Below are 16,275 nucleotides of genomic sequence, written 5' to 3' on the forward strand. Positions count from 1 at the left end.
AACTTTATCTTTCCTTTATAGATCTAGATTAATTTACCCATTCAATCCCACAAAAAAAAAAGTGCTAAATGAACAAAATATCGATGGTTGTAAGTTGTTGCGTGCTTCAAGAAGGGCAACTAAGTCATTCACTCTCAAGACATTGAATAATCAGAACAAAAATCTTAAAGTTCCCTTCTTTATGGCTTTATATAAGGCATTCCTTTCCTCGTCTCTCACTTCCCTGCTTTACCATCTCTTACCAGCTTTAGCTCATCTCTTTTCATTTCTACCATTAATCTGACAATGAACCTCCATAGATGGATAGTCATAGCTCTCACCATTCTTCTGTTTCTTGGAACATTCCTCTCAATAATTGACTCAGCTCAGCCTCCATTTTCATGTGACAAACTCAACTCCCAATTAGATTCTTTCTCATTCTGCAAAACAACTCTGCCTATCCCCGCCAGAGCCCGTGACCTTGTCTCCCGCCTGACGATTGATGAAAAAATCACCCAGCTTGTTAATACAGCACCTGCCATCCCTCGGCTCGGTATTCCCGCCTACCAGTGGTGGTCAGAAGCTTTGCACGGCGTCGCCTATGCCGGACCTGGCATTACATTCAATGGAAACATCAGAGCTGCCACCAGCTTCCCTCAAGTCATCCTCACTGCTGCTTCATTTGATGTTCACCTTTGGTACCGCATTGGCCAGGTATTAGCCTTATGCTACTACATTAATTATCCAGTTAGACAATTAATGTACCTTTGACAATTAATGCTAGCGTAATTTTTTAGATCAATGTTTACATCCATCGACACGACAGTGTATATACTAACGAGTCGCTGAATTTCACATTTTGTATATACACACTGACGGACAACGCATTGCAAATTGAGTTAGCGCCTATCAGCAGATATGATTTGATTAACGTGTTGCAATTTTGAGCTAACGTTTTGGGGATATGACTTGATTAATGCGCAAGTTTTTTGGAAACAGGTGATTGGGAAAGAGGCGCGAGCAGTGTACAATGAAGGGCAAGCAACAGGGATGACATTTTGGGCACCAAACATCAACATATTTAGGGACCCCAGATGGGGAAGAGGGCAAGAAACACCTGGGGAAGATCCAATGGTGACGGGGAAGTATGCAGTTTCTTATGTTAGAGGAGTTCAGGGGGACAGTTTCCAAGGTGGGATGCTGAAACATGGTGAACTTCAGGCCTCTGCTTGTTGCAAGCACTTCACAGCCTATGATCTCGATAATTGGAAGGGAATCACCCGCTTTGGCTTTGATGCTCGCGTAAGTGTCTCTGTCTCACCAATGCCCGTGCTTTTAACACTTTTTACCTCTGATAATTTCTCGTACCATACAATTATAGTGTCTATGTCGGCAGCTATAAGCTGTATGAGTCTGTCTAATCGTTTCTTGCGGGGATGATAATAACAATAATAGTGTTGTGGGCTTCAAGGAAAAGTTTAGTTAAAGAATTGCTTTCTTGATGGGCAGTGGGCACCTTGACTCTTGTCATTCTGTCCTTGAGATAAAATATGAGTTTGGTGCCAGAACTTTATTGGGTTTTGTGTCTTCATACGGCATACAGTAAATTTTTGGACGGTAAAAAAGGAGGGATTATAAATAAGATATCTCTTGCTTGTGAAAAAGCAAATAAAAAGTTGTTTCAAATTTTTTGAAGTACAAGAACTACAAAGAGTACATTCCTTGTTCTTGGATAGAAATGAGAGGAAAGTTCATTGTGTTTTTCTTTTCCTTGGTTGGTCAGAGTCGAGCCATGATTACTAATGTAATCCTTGGTCTAGAAGAGCAGAGTGCTACTAGGATAATTAACACTCTTGTCTATTAAGGATGAGAAAAGAGCTGTTTTTCGTTCTTTTAAGTTGGTTCATATGAGATTTAAAGATTGATGCGCTCTTGGTGAATGAGACAAACCTAAAGGTGAAAAGTAATCCGAATGAGACAGATTCTTTTGTTAGTAACCAGTTTGTGGACGTAGTATCAAGATTTCAAGAACCTAGTGATGCTATCCATTTTACTGACACATTTTTTGGTCACATAAACATATGAGAATATATTCTCCTCCCCAATAAAAGAGATGCTGAAACCACGACCAGAAAGAAGCAATCCGAAGCCAGAGTCACGAGACTTCTTTAACTTCTTGTCCTCGTTCTTTATTTGTTCTCTCATTCTTTGCCCTTTCCCTACTTTTCTAACCCAATTTTTGGGTTTATCTTTAGGTAACCGAGCAAGATTTGGCTGATACGTTCCAACCCCCCTTCAGAAGCTGCATTCAAGATGGCCAAGCAAGCGGTATAATGTGTGCTTACAACCGTGTCAATGGGGTTCCTCCTTGTGCTAACCACAATCTTTTGACCCAAACTGCCCGTAAACAATGGGGTTTCCACGGGTAATTGTTCCCGCAAATTACGCCATTGAACATTGCCGCCGAAGGGCTTTTCATGAAATTAGCAATGCATGTAATTAACGGTCTATTCTATTCTTGCTGGTAGCCTAGAAGTGTGGAAAATCTAACAGTCTTGTCAGTATGTAATGATGTGATATATATATGATATTTAAAAAAAAAATTGATTAGAAAATGTGCCAAGAAAATATTCTAAAAAATTTTTCGTGAAATGTTATAATCCAAACATGCTCATTTTCCAGTAAACGCCAAGGAGCTTAAAATTTTTTACATCTATTCTACCTAAAAAAAAAAAAAAGTAGTAATAGTAAATAAAATCTCGCATCTAAAGGTGTTTTCTTAAAGGCCAAGCCCATGAATAAAAATTTGGTTGGGGTGTTATCAGGTACATTACATCGGACTGTGATGCTGTGTCCATCATTTATGAGCAGCACAAATACGCGGGAACGCCGGAAGATGCTGTGGCTGATGTGCTAAAAGCAGGTAAGGATGGACACCTTTCGTCTTCTTCAACCATTATTTACGCATTGCTACTTGCTAGTTGATTTTGTTTGCCCCATTTTTAGGGGATAGGTTTTTATTTTTTATTTTTTTATTTTTGATGGAACAAGGGGATGGATATTACATGCTAATGGCCCATTCGGATTGTTATTTTTAGAAGTTTTTGCAGAATAATATATTGTATTCATTTGATACATATATATATAAAGTAAAAATGATTAAAAAAAATATGTTCACTAAAGGAAAAGGAAAACGTAAAAATTTTTAAAGGGAAAATGGCTTTCACTCTGAGATGATTTTTTTTTTTTTTGTCGCAACGGTAGAATTCCGATAACCTAATTTAGCCTAACCTAATATAGGAGGGAGGGGGAGGAGGAGGGAGATTCGATGTAAATAAAGATTCCATCGAAAAAATTTAATTAAAACCACCACATGTTGTGGCAAATTTTGGTGGAAGGTCAAGGATTGGTAAGAGTTAAACCCTTGACCTTCCACACCACCCGGACTGTATAGTCTTGGTGGTGACCACCCCGCCAAAGTCCTAGTGGCTCTTGAGATGATTTGTTCACTTAGACTTGCCTGGGCCCAGACTTTTCAAGCTTAGCTGGCTTCTGGGCCCAAAATGACAGTGACTCGTTTCCTCAAACAACAGGATTACTGCTCCCACCTGGTCCACTATGGCGGCTAGGTTTTGGATTCATATAGCAATGGGCTGTCCATCCATTAAAGTACAAACTTGTGCGACCTGCAACCAACTGGAATACAAACGCATTTAGCGCTAGTATAGGCTCAGATTGTATGACTTTTATGCATAAAAGTCTAATTAGTTTCTCATGCATAAACCCTACAATGAAAGAGACCTCACAACAGCATTTTCTTTCGTGTGAGTCAACAAGAAAGGCTTTCTAAGTATGTGAAGGATAACATGATAGACTACCAGACAGACTATTTGATTGATCAAGAAATCAAACTAAAAGAAGTTAAGCCTGAAAGTTGATCTAGGTTAGGTTCCATATTCTTGATGTACTTTTTTTTTTTTTTTTTCTAAGTTAAGCCTAATTGATCTTGCTAGGATGCCAAAAAAAAAAAAGAAATGCTTTCCAAGGACAAAGAGCAACTAGAGTAAACAATTAGTATGTAGTAGAGTAAATGGGAAGTTTAATTATAAGTTTATGCAATCGGTTTAAGTGAGCAGGGTGGTAGATTATTAATCGTGTGCAAACAAAAATTGCAGGCATGGATGTCAACTGTGGCTACTACCTGCTGAACTATACCAAATCAGCCTTTTTGCAGAAAAAGGTATCAGAATCTGACATTGACAGAGCCCTTCAGAATCTCTTTTCTGTTCGAATGAGATTGGGACTGTTTAATGGAGACCCAAAGAAACTGCTTTATGGTAGCATTGGTCCAGATCAGGTCTGCACCAAGGAGCACCAGGAACTAGCACTTGAAGCCGCGAGAAATGGCATTGTTCTGTTAAAGAACTCTGCTAAGCTCCTTCCTCTTTCAAAGAAGATCACGTCGCTGGCTGTTATAGGCCCTAATGCAAATAATGCATTCGTAATGCTGGGAAACTATCAAGGCCCTCCTTGTATATCTGTTGCAGTTTATAAAGCACTGCAAGACTATGTTCCAAACGCAGTCTACCATGAAGGTTGCAATGCAGTCAATTGTACCTCTGCTGCAATTGATGATGCAGTGAATGCAGCAAAAGGAGCAGATTATGTCGTCTTAGTCATGGGGTTGGATCAGGGCGAAGAAACAGAGCAGCTTGATCGCGAGTCTTTGACGCTTCCTGGTCAACAAGAAAGCCTGATTACAGCTGTTGCTAATGCTGCAAATAAGCCAGTTATACTAGTCCTGCTTTGCGGAGGTCCAGTTGATGTAAGTTTTGCTAAAGATAATCCAAAAATAGGAAGCATCTTGTGGGCTGGTTATCCAGGCCAAGCAGGAGGGATTGCACTCTCAGAAATCCTGTTCGGCGACCACAACCCAGGTGAAAGCAATTAATTGCTTTTAGTGATAACTGTAGCAAAAGCGATTGTTAGCTTTAGCAAAATCAAAGGCTATAATATCTCATTTTCGTTTGATTCCTGTACAGGAGGAAGACTGCCACTTACTTGGTATCCGAAAGAATTTGTAAATATACCGATGACAGACATGAGGATGCGGCCTGATCCATCCTCAGGATATCCAGGGCGCACATACAGATTCTACAACGGCAAAAAGGTGTTCGAGTTCGGCTATGGCCTGAGCTACTCAACCTATTCCTATAACTTTGTAAAGGTTGCTCAAAGCACTCTCTACCTGAATCAGCTGTCAGCTACTGCTCAAGTAACAGCTACAAGCTCGAATGCAGCTCGTTATCTTGCAGTGTCTGAAATGAGTAGAGACTCGTGTGAGAAGGCAAAGTTCTCTACTGTAGTAGGAGTTGAAAACTCAGGGGATTTAGCAGGTAAGCATCCAGTGCTGCTATTCGTTAGGCAAGCGAAAGCTACTAATGGAAATCCAATCAAACAGTTGATTGGATTCCAGAGGGTGAGCCTAGATGCAGGAGCTAAAGCTGAAATTGAATTTACTCTCAGCCCTTGCGAGCACCTTAGCGGTGCCAATGAAGATGGCTTGATGGTGATGGAAGAAGGATCTCGCTATCTCGTTGTAGGGGACAAAGAGTACCCTATTAATGTTGTCATATGAAACCAACAAACTGGGCTATCCTTACATATATATATATCCTTGCATTGGATTTTGGCTCTCCAGTTTTGGGGTTATAGATGAACGATGTTACAGGGGACAAATTATTGTTTTCATGTGAAAACATCTATTACAAAGGATATTGTTGGCCCCCGAAATCTTGTAACATGCATTTTTGGGGCAATAAAAGGACGAAAATTTTATAGGTTCTGATCAGTTGGAATTACTATGTCTTTTCTCTCTGCAAGTTATTTTCTTTGTCTAAGGATGCCGCCAAGCCCAAAAAGACTTTTTTTTTTTTTTTTTGTCAAAAAGACATGAAGTACCTCTATTAAAAAATACCGGTCTGAAGGAGATAGCTCACAAAAATCATCAAATTGGACAAAAGAAGTTCGAGGGAGAATGATTTTGGACCATCCAATTCTTACAAATAGCCGGAAAAGATTGCATGCGGCAATGGTATACAAGCCAATTCTTAGAAGTGCTAGTAACAAGGTAGGACATGGATATGATATGACTGCACAAATGATATTATTGTTATGCATGGAAAACATCAAGCCTCTATGAATATATTTTCTTGAAGGAATTTTCTATTCTGTGCCCTTAAGGCAGGCACAGGATAACCGTATAAAATATAAGGGATGGATTCATTTCAAATTTTAAGCATTATCATCTATCCCTAAAATCAGGAAACTTTAGCGAAGAAATTCTGAACTTTTTCAAACAACTAACATTTGGATCCACCTCTTATCATGTGACCTAAGTGCACAGAATAGAAGAACCCTTTCTTGAAACCTTTTAATGTGTAATCGTGAAATATAATTTACTCATAATTATTAGGAATTTGGTAATTAGACGCTTGAAATTTTGGAATCCAGTTACGGAATTTTATTTTATTTTATTTTTTGGTTATATCATTGGCTGTAGGATATAAAAATTTGAAAGCTCGAGGGCAGGATTGATTTTCACTAAATACAGGCAAAGGTGAATACATTGATCATTCTGAAATTCGTTACATGATTAGTAAACTGTTGTCCTACAGGTCTCACTACGACAATGGTAAACATACGACACAAGTAAGGTTCTTGCCATGAATTCAGATTCAATTTTACCAAACGAACCTTAGTGGTCACATCTGGACGAACGTTAAGCTAAAACTAACTCAACTGGAGAAGCAAAACAGCTGAGAAAGCCTAGACAAAATTTATGCTATCGGAGATCCAATTCCAAACTTGCTTTTCTTCCGTTGAGTTGTGCGGTTCTAAGTTTGGTCTGGACCATGCATGTGCACGAATGGCGAAAAAATGGCAGTCAAGGATGGTGTACCTGACGAAATGGCAACAATGAATTATTCTAGATTTGGCTAAGAGGTTGTGCGGTCATAAATTCATAATCAGATCCTTCATTATCTGGAAAACAAAATTACTGAGTCAAACTTCATTGCATTATTACGTACCGTTTCGCGGATTTGGACGGCTGACAGAAACAGGCAGAGTAAGATGAAATAAGAGCAGGCAAATTAAAAGTGAGAAAACTTGACTAGCCTAAGAACAGTTTTATGAAATATATATTGGAAGTAAAATATGTGCATTAATAGAGCTTCGAAAGGATACGAGGATTTGCCCCATCCATATTGTTTTTAATTTCTTATTAAGGGCCAGCTGTTCATTGGATAAAACGATGAAGATTTTGTTGCAGAGTGACAATCATTTGTTTTAGAGTAAAACACACTTTATCTTCCTATGGTTTAGCGATTTTTCATATACGTCCCCTGTAGTCTCAAAAGATGACACTCTTATGATTTGGATTAAAGTGTCAAAATAACCGAAATAATATTCTCTAACGGAACCGACAGAAATGTCGAGATTACCATTGTTTAAAAATTAAAATGATTGAGATAACTAAAATATATAAACATAATATGCATGATATTTTAATCCCTTATGATTTTATATTTTACCACGTAACCCCCTTATGGTTTAGTGCTTTACCGTATAAGTCTCTTATGATTTTCAAAATGTATACATAATCTCTTGTAATTAATAAATAATTTCCAACATTACACAGGAGAACTTTTGGCGTTTTAATTGACTCAGTTATGGGATGCAAATTTCATCATTTTGACGCTTTAATTCAAATTATGAGGGGATTATCCATAATTTTTGAAACTATATGGACATTATGTGAAAAAATAATTAAACTGCAGGGGGTAAAATGTATTTTACCCTTTGCTTTATTCTGCATCCCTATTCGAAATATGAGTAGAATTCCTCGAAACAATAAAACAAAAAGGATTGGGATGAAAAGAATTAGAAAAACCCGAAAGAAATCAAGAAGCCCGACAAGATGTCGAGTTGTTACAAGATTTAACTTTGGATATGTTCGTGGTCTAGATAATCACACGAGTCCATGGAAGAGTTCAAAATTTGGTCAATATATTGGCTAGAAAATGAGATTATTTTTGTGCTTCAGATGACCAATCTAGCTTGCATCAATCAGGAAACAAAAACTACATACTTCTAACCGTAATCAAATTACAAAGACACCAATTCATAGTTGTGTAGTAGTAATTAAAAAGTAAAATGTTAGGACAATTTATATTAACTTTGCCTAATTGTCACGATTACAGAGATTTCTTTCAGAAAAAAAAAAGCTTTTAATTTCCAGTGACTTCTTAGAAGCGAGCTCTAGATTTTTCACAAAAAAAAAAAGGAAAGAAAAGAAAAATGTTGTCTGGAATTAGCATACAAGAATCTTAAGCAAAAGAAGACCTCAAGGGCTAGTTCCTTAGATAATTTAAAAAAGTAAAAAGGTGGCCTGATTTTGCATTGAGCAATTAAATTCGTGTGTCTCAACTGATTATCCGAGTACTTATTCTGAACATGAATTTTTCTTTCCTTACATTGCAAGTCTAATGGAAAATTTTCTATGCAGAATCAGTTATCACATCAAGGGAAAAAAAAAATTATACGTCAATTAAATGACCTTGAGAGTTGAGATGATTGAACCAAGAAAAGAAAAGAAAAGGCATGGAACCTCGTTTAAAAGGAAGGTGCCCTTTTGCAAAAGACCAAATTTTATTCATAATTGTGACAATATAGCTGCTGGGATTTACTAATTTTCAGTTTCTATTTAAATAACTTTGGACCGTGGTGCCTAAAATATATATATATATATATATATATATATATATATATATATATATATATATATATATATAAGTTTGGACTGTGGTAAATGTAGATCCTACCATTTACTTCTGCCAAATTGTTGACTAAGCCAATTAGCGGAACCAATCCTTCACGGCGATCACCTGACCAGTTTTAATCTTATGCTTCAACAAAGCGAGTCAAACCGTTTCCCACCATAAACTTCTTCTTCTTTTTTTTTTTTTTTTTGTATTCTTTTTGGACCTCTAAAGCAAGAGCGGTAAAGGGCGAAATTAGTTAATAATCTGAAGCATGAGAAGACTGCTGGCATGTGATCCTAGCAGACTTAACTGTCCATTTCGATGGGTTCAGAGAACTTCACACTTTCTTTTTTTTTTAATTAACAAAGTCTTTTTTCTAAGGATATTTGGATAGCCACTAAGGTTTTGTTTAATAACCCAATTTAACACTTAAATTTAATGAGTTTAAATTTTAACATATTTTGACGTGCTCGATAATAAAAAATAAAACATTTGAATTAATTAGATAGCACTAAATTTTTTAGACAAAATTTGTTTCAAAGAATAAGTGATAAATTATTCACTTATCACTTAATGTGATATACATATACATATATATATATATATATATATATATTCAAATGTATTAGATTTAATATTTAGCAATTTAGTAACTTAACGGATTTAGATTTTATATTTTAGTTTTCAAAGTTCAATTTATTAAACGCATCCTTAGATTTTCAAGTTTTTTTTTAAAGTTATAATTTCAAAATTTTTTTCTAATTTCAGTTTTTTTTTTTATATTCTAATTTCAGTTTTCGATTTTTTGCTAGGGTTCTCTATGCTTTTCTTTTCTTTTTTGTTTTCGTTTCCACTGGTCGTTGCTGATGCCTTTTCCTTCAACTATCGGCATGAGGTCCCCCAGTTAGCTAAAGTAACAATTGTAACAATGGTGATAATGGCTAATTATGGTGCAGCTTAGTGTAAAATAGCCCACAAGTTAGTTTGTCATGATTAAGTACCCAGTAGTGAAAATCTTCACAAATGTTCGACTGACAATTGACAAAAAGGGATACGTGGAATTATAAAAAAAAAAAAAAAAAAAGGGGATATGTGGCCCATGTAGAGATAGAAATTGAACTAATTAAGAAGCGTTTAGTGTTGAAGGTAGGACAAGTCCAAAAATTGGTTATTGGTGCTTAAAAGTTTAAATAAAAGAGAAAGGTGAAAATCATTTTGCACAGGTATGGTGTGATAAAACGGTCAGAACTGTTCCAAGATAATTTATCTCCAATAGGGCTGACTATTGTTAAAATAAATAAACAAATAGATAAAGAATTAACGTTTTATATACTGACAATTAAATGTACTGATTTTTTATACTAGTAGTTTTAAATGTATCCTATATGTGCATGATTTGAATTTTAGATTTAAATTCATATTACGTAGCATTGATCTAAATCTGCTTATGTAAAAAAAACCTTACCTGTAACATATAAAAAAGTTATCCATAAATAAATAGCGCAAACCTCATTAAAATGACATACGGTTTATTATTTCTCGAATTAGTAATTTATTTTCATAAATAACTCAAATACATTATTCTTTTAGCCAATTTAAAAGGCTACTCTCATCGCATCAATCAGTTTTTTTTCCCCCCAACAAATAGCATTAGATTCTGCAACTTTTTTTTTTTTTTTTAAAGTTTGCTATATTACTCGATATATATCAACAAAGTCCTCCTAATGAAAGCAAAATTTCCATGCCGCGTGTAAATTGATTAACTAAATTACTTCATGGTAATATTCCCAATATTCAGAGATTAATTCATGATAATCATGGCGCATCTACACATAAACAGTTCTAATTTTTCTCTTATCAACCAATGAATATCTTGTTTCTACCTCTCCTAATGTATATAATGCAAAATGAGAAGACGACCAATACATATGAGACTTTCTATTTTGTTGGTAAAATTATATACGATCATTAAAATGTGATGTTTACCAAAAAAAAATTTTTTTTTTGTTGCAGTCATTGACTGGTCTTTTTTTTCTTCCTTGCTTCCTCTTGGTTCTGTAAGATGCTGGTCAAGCTTACTTGCCGAACCTGCGGCAGTTTTTTTTCTTTTTCGAGGACACCTTGCGGCGGCGGATGAAGAAGTCTAGCTGGGGAATACGCAGTCGAGATTCTTGAGAATTTCAGTCGGGCCTTTAAAAAAAAAAAAAAGAGGAAAAGAAATTCAGTTTTCATAAAATTAAGGGAAAATAACATGTTTCATCCTTCACATTTCGTAAAAATATTCTTTTCGTCCCTCACTTTTAAAATGAAGCAAATTTATCCCCGACATTTTAAAATTAAAGTTATTATATCCCTGAACCTAATTTTCAATTTGAATCAAACCATTAACCATTCAATAACCCAGTAATAAATTTCGAAAATAGAATTGATAGATCACTAGGTCAATTTCATCATATTCACATGACATTTATTAATCCAAAAAAATATAAATTATAACATAAAAGGCCATTCTTTGTCTTGGAATAGTAGAGTTTTTTTTGGGTAAATCTTTTCATACACCGTTAGTATATCCGCTTGCGAATCTAGATGTGTATCATAAATATAAAATTTGGTGTTTTAATTTAAATTGAAATGATATGGCGATACATAAAACCGTCAGTGTATATAATGATAATGTAGGAAAGATTAATCTTTCTTTATGTTATAATTTTCATTTTTTATTTTTGGGTTCATTAAATTTTACATGAATATCATGTTGAATTAACCAAGTGATCGATTAATTACACCCCTAAAATTTCTAATCAGGTTGATTGGTGGTTTGATTCAGATTGAAATTTAGGTTCAGGGATGTAAGACCTTCAGTTTTTAAATGTCAATGACGAAATTGTTTCGTTTTAAAAGTGAGAGACGAAAAGAATATTTTTGTGAAATGTAAAGGATAAAACCGATCATTTTCCCTAAAATTAAACCTCCACCAACCAATGTGTAATCAATTATCACCTACCAATACGGTAGTTTAGGCACGCACCTATGTTATTATGTCCTAAATTGCCTCAATTGGCGCAGCCATTGATGAATTAGCCCTTCCTTTAATTGAATGTTTTCAAAGATGGCAAAAACCAAACACATAGTGCTTGACTGAAACTTTCCATGGAACTAATCGGAAAAGGCCTTTTTTTGGTGTTGTCATAAATCACCTGCTTTATAGATCTGCCATATATCTTTGCAACAACAAGAATGCTGACGATGAGATAAACAGAAAAACTAAAGAAAAAAAATAGTACTAGAGTTCCAAGATCGCTTTTCATCCAGATTGGTCAAGGTCAAATTTTAACTACTCTTCCAACCAAGTTAGTGTAGTGGTGGCATAAGGGGTACCAATATGTGTGATTAACGTTCAGTGTACCAATTGCATACTACAGTGGTAGTTTGGTCTCTGACTTACATAAGAAACCTTCTCTTCCCCAATCAAATGAAATGGTGATCTACGATGTATTCAACTGTAGTATAAATTGTGAAATTGATTCTTTTTGAATGTTAAATTAAGTATTACTTCATTTTATAGATCTGACCATCTAACTATTGAAAGACATGGACACAAATTTGTTGACTTTCAGTGAGTGTGTTTGGTTTACACATTATTTACACATACATTGACTTGCTTGTATCATCAACATGTTTTTCAATCATCTTTTTATCTCACATACATCACATCAAAAAAGTGTTACGGTATTTTTTAAAAAAAAATTATCCCATATAATCTCTTATCCAAACACACTCACTTGACATTCGCTTGATGGAAGACATCCTTGAAGTTTCAACACTGTGATCAAATTTATATAGTTTTTTAGGTCTATTGTATCATTTGATTTTCAAATCTATATAGATTTGTTTCATGTTTAATGTAGTTATTGCCCATAATGCAAATAGTGGAATGAAATTACCCTTTTTATTTTTTTTCTTAAAAAAAAAAAAGTATTACTTCATTCACTAAGTGACACAGACGTAGACAGACATACCTTAGCCACAATTCATCATGTTCAACAAATCTTCATTTCAGGATAAATGCTATGTTGGTTTTTGTAAGCCCCTTCACCTCGTTGTGATCAATTAATGAAAAATAAGGAATCATTTATTCTGGGCAATTAGCAATGCTGACCACCTTTGAATGCTAGACGACCAGCACCCCGGCTGTGTATTTTTCCCCCTTGGGTTGGATGCTCCTGAGAAAAACTGCCAGAGTCCATAGGCAGTCTGTCTAGCAAGGAAATTGTACCAAATGGTAAGCGCTAACAACAGTACGTTAACATACATGAGATGTTCATAGGATGCCTTGGTTAGTTGTTCATTATTTTAATTACTTTTGTCACCAGTTCTCATCCAATGATGTGGAAGAATGACGGGAAGAATATGGGGTATTGAATTTCCTTCTTCTTCTATGAAGATTGTAGTAGTACTATATGTTACAATTAGGTTGAGATCAGATGAATTAGAGTTTCTGAATTCTAATCTCACTTCTTTCTCCTGTGCTTTAAAATTTTTTTAAAAAACATGGTACAAATTTAAATATAGTGAAACATATGGATTTTTCTCAAAGGTTGATATCTCTTTCACAAAATATATCATCGTGAACTTTTTATAGAGAAATTGTGTATGTTGAAAAGAAAAATTAGTTCCATGTCGCTTTTGCATGCAAATTTTATGGGTTAAAAACCCAATCAATGCTACAATCAAAAACTAAAAAGAACAAGGGAAAAGTTCAAATTTAATCATATATTTTTGTTGTCCATAAGAATACACACCACTCAGAATTTTTTTTTTTGAAGCAGGAGCTTTTAAATTCACGTCCCCTTACTTACAATTCATCCTCCTTATCACCCAATTCAACTTTCTCAATCACTTAAAAATATATTTCTTCATTGTCCAATGATAAAAGGCGTCTTAATTAAAAATTCTTTGCTAGTTGATCTAGGCTTCTTGACCTCCCTCCCTAAAATTTTCAAGGGTGTGTCATATGTTGTTTGTTTTCCGTTGAGAAAATAGCACAATCAAATTATGGGATAAAAATGAATAAAATTTACGATTATTTTCACTACTAGTATACTTTGCTAATCTTTTAATTTGGAATGTATTCAAAGTAACTTTCCAATTTACTGCTGCATCCGCTGTAACTATAGACTTATAGGGCCTGTTTATTCCATCCGCTTTTGGCGCACGTGGACTCGACTTGCTGTCCATGCCGCCAAAAGACTTAATTGCCCTTACTAAAACTGGAATGCTTTTGGTTAGGGGTGGCAATTCCTGACACGACCCGAAAACACGACACGAACCTAACACGAAATTAATGGGTTTGGGTTGAGGTTTTGGGAGTTCGGGTCAGAATCGGGTCGAACCCGATGAACCCGAAAAGAAAACAGGTCAATTTCGGGTCAACCCGTGGTGACCTGATATGACCCGATGTGACCCGTTTACGAATTAAAACTAATTTAATAAACATAAAAATTATTTTATCTAACTAAACTAAATCATTCTTTTTTTCCAAAGGCATTAATTACTTAATCCTAAATGAATTTATTTAACTTGTGTGAAGTTAAAATTATTATATTTGGACAAATAATACATTATGTTATTTTTTACTTTTATCTTGTTTTAATTTATTTTATATTTGGTTTGGAATAAAACACTTTTATGGTGTTTAATTTATTTTAGATTTGGTTTGAAATTATTTATTTAAATTTTTATTACTTGATGATGTAATTAATTTTGTGAAAAATTGATTTTATTAGAAATTACAGTGATAAATTAATAAATTAAAATTAAGTTTCGGGTCATTTCGGGTCGACCCGCCAATCCGCCAACTCGAAATTTTCGGTTTCGTGTCAGGTACCCTGACCCGTTTCGGGTTGGCGGGTCGGGTTCGGATCAGCAGGTTCTTTGTTATACTTAGGCCTCAACCCGACCCGCCAACCCGAACCCGACCCGTTTGCCACCCCTACTTTTGGTCCCCGTGATCACTACGAGGATGATCACCTGTTCACCCTATATGACGCTTGCATGTCATTCAGGCCAATCAACAGTTGCCAATAATGCTGAGGTGTCATACAAGAAGTAAAGAAAAAATCGGATGCTTTTCAATACAAATAAGAAAAAGGAACTTCACAAATAGAAAATAAAATTTATTCGTAAAGAAATCTTCTAAAAGGTGTAATAGAGATGCATTAGAAACATGTTTTTTTAAATTAAACTCAATGGAAGGGTTAATTTGCATAAAAACTACACCAAGATGAATAGTACTGAATTTTGAACAAATTATTGAAGAGAGAAAAGGGTTTTCGAATTAGAAATTTAAAGTCCATGTCACATATTTATTTACTTCAAATGTGACCTGTATGTTAAGTGGATAAAGGAAAAAATATCATATTGTTGCCTTTTTCATTGTCATAATATACACAAATTATTTTTTTGTGAATGATTAAAATAATGACAAAGTTTATAAAGGAGGTTAATTTTTCTTGTTGTCCTTATCAATGCAAGATCTTACCATACTTATTTGCATTCCACAAAAAAAAAAAAAAGGGAAAAGGTGCCTGTGAGTGTATGGTGTAACTTGAAGAAGAAAAAAAATCTTAAGAGATAAAATTTAGAAAATCGCTATTTATATTTGGGAACTTAAAAAGGAAGACATTAAATAGCATTTAGCATGTAAACTTGTCATTGTTGCTTGGATAATAACAATTGCCGATGGCTTATTTTTATTTTAAAAATTTGTAAATAGTACACTTTTGAGACAAATTAAGTTAACTCGACGAAATTTCAAAGCCAAATTCATAGAACAAAAAATCTACTAATAAAGCAGAACCTTGATGATACTCTATTGTTACTAAAGAATATAGATTTGATTAATCAAATCTTACATAAAAAAGTTGTAGCATATGTATATTTTTTAATTTCCAATTTCCATACTCAACTGCTCTATTATTATCTTTAAATAATGAAAAAGACACCGTAAAATTATTATGGAATGCCCAAGTGGCAAGATCAAGCGATAAACTTATTTTCAACCGTTTTTCTAATTAAGGAAAATAGTGAATCAGCCCACGAGCCACCGGAAATTCAAGTTTTCATCTAGTGCTACTGCTACATCATTGGTCAAAAACTTTGTCCGATATAAGCCAAAAATTAAAAGGGGAAGAAGACGTGCAACTGAGCTGCTCGCCAAAGATACCAAGTAATGCGATCTACGGCCGCTGTCGCTTTCTAGACACAACCTCCCGTACACTAGCACTACAGCAGATCCCCCCACCACACACCGATTCGCACGGACCAGGCCCAATCTAAATCCCAAAACAAACCTTCACCTTATCCAAAATCATAATCCAAAACCGCGTAAATAAACCTCCAACAAAGGGCCTTTTCGTAACCCTGTTTTGTCTCGATCCCAAAAAAAACCGAATTTAAGCCAATACTCCTC

The 16,275-nt window shown here is 34.9% G+C and overlaps 1 protein-coding gene and 1 long non-coding RNA gene across 2 annotated transcripts; one reads left to right on the forward strand and one right to left on the reverse strand.

Moving 5' to 3' along the window:
* Positions 1-200: 200 nt before the first annotated feature.
* LOC113713838 (probable beta-D-xylosidase 7) lies at positions 201-5,830 on the forward strand. Its single transcript, XM_027237642.2, has 6 exons — positions 201-693; positions 979-1,281; positions 2,235-2,404; positions 2,805-2,902; positions 4,155-4,916; positions 5,022-5,830. The coding sequence occupies exons 1-6, from the start codon at positions 286-288 to the stop codon at positions 5,615-5,617; spliced, it is 2,337 nt and encodes a 778-aa protein (XP_027093443.1). The 5' UTR covers positions 201-285; the 3' UTR covers positions 5,618-5,830.
* LOC113713839 (uncharacterized) lies at positions 3,197-4,311 on the reverse strand. Its single transcript, XR_003453663.2, has 2 exons — positions 4,181-4,311; positions 3,197-3,675 (listed from the first exon to the last, which is right to left on the reverse strand). It is a non-coding gene; the product is annotated as an uncharacterized lncRNA (long non-coding RNA).
* Positions 5,831-16,275: the final 10,445 nt, after the last annotated feature.

This window comes from Coffea arabica, chromosome 10c (genome assembly GCF_036785885.1).
Source record: "Coffea arabica cultivar ET-39 chromosome 10c, Coffea Arabica ET-39 HiFi, whole genome shotgun sequence".
In the NCBI taxonomy this organism is placed as follows: Eukaryota; Viridiplantae; Streptophyta; class Magnoliopsida; order Gentianales; family Rubiaceae; genus Coffea; species Coffea arabica.

Bases quoted from the DNA above. Each gene is read 5' to 3' on its own strand.
- LOC113713838 (XM_027237642.2), top strand. From the start codon at position 286: ATGAACCTCCATAGATGGATAGTCATAGCTCTCACCATTCTTCTGTTT. The intron at 1,282-2,234 runs GTAAGTGTCTCT...GTTTATCTTTAG, and splicing joins GCTTTGGCTTTGATGCTCGC to GTAACCGAGCAAGATTTGGC. The intron at 2,903-4,154 runs GTAAGGATGGAC...CAAAAATTGCAG, and splicing joins GGCTGATGTGCTAAAAGCAG to GCATGGATGTCAACTGTGGC.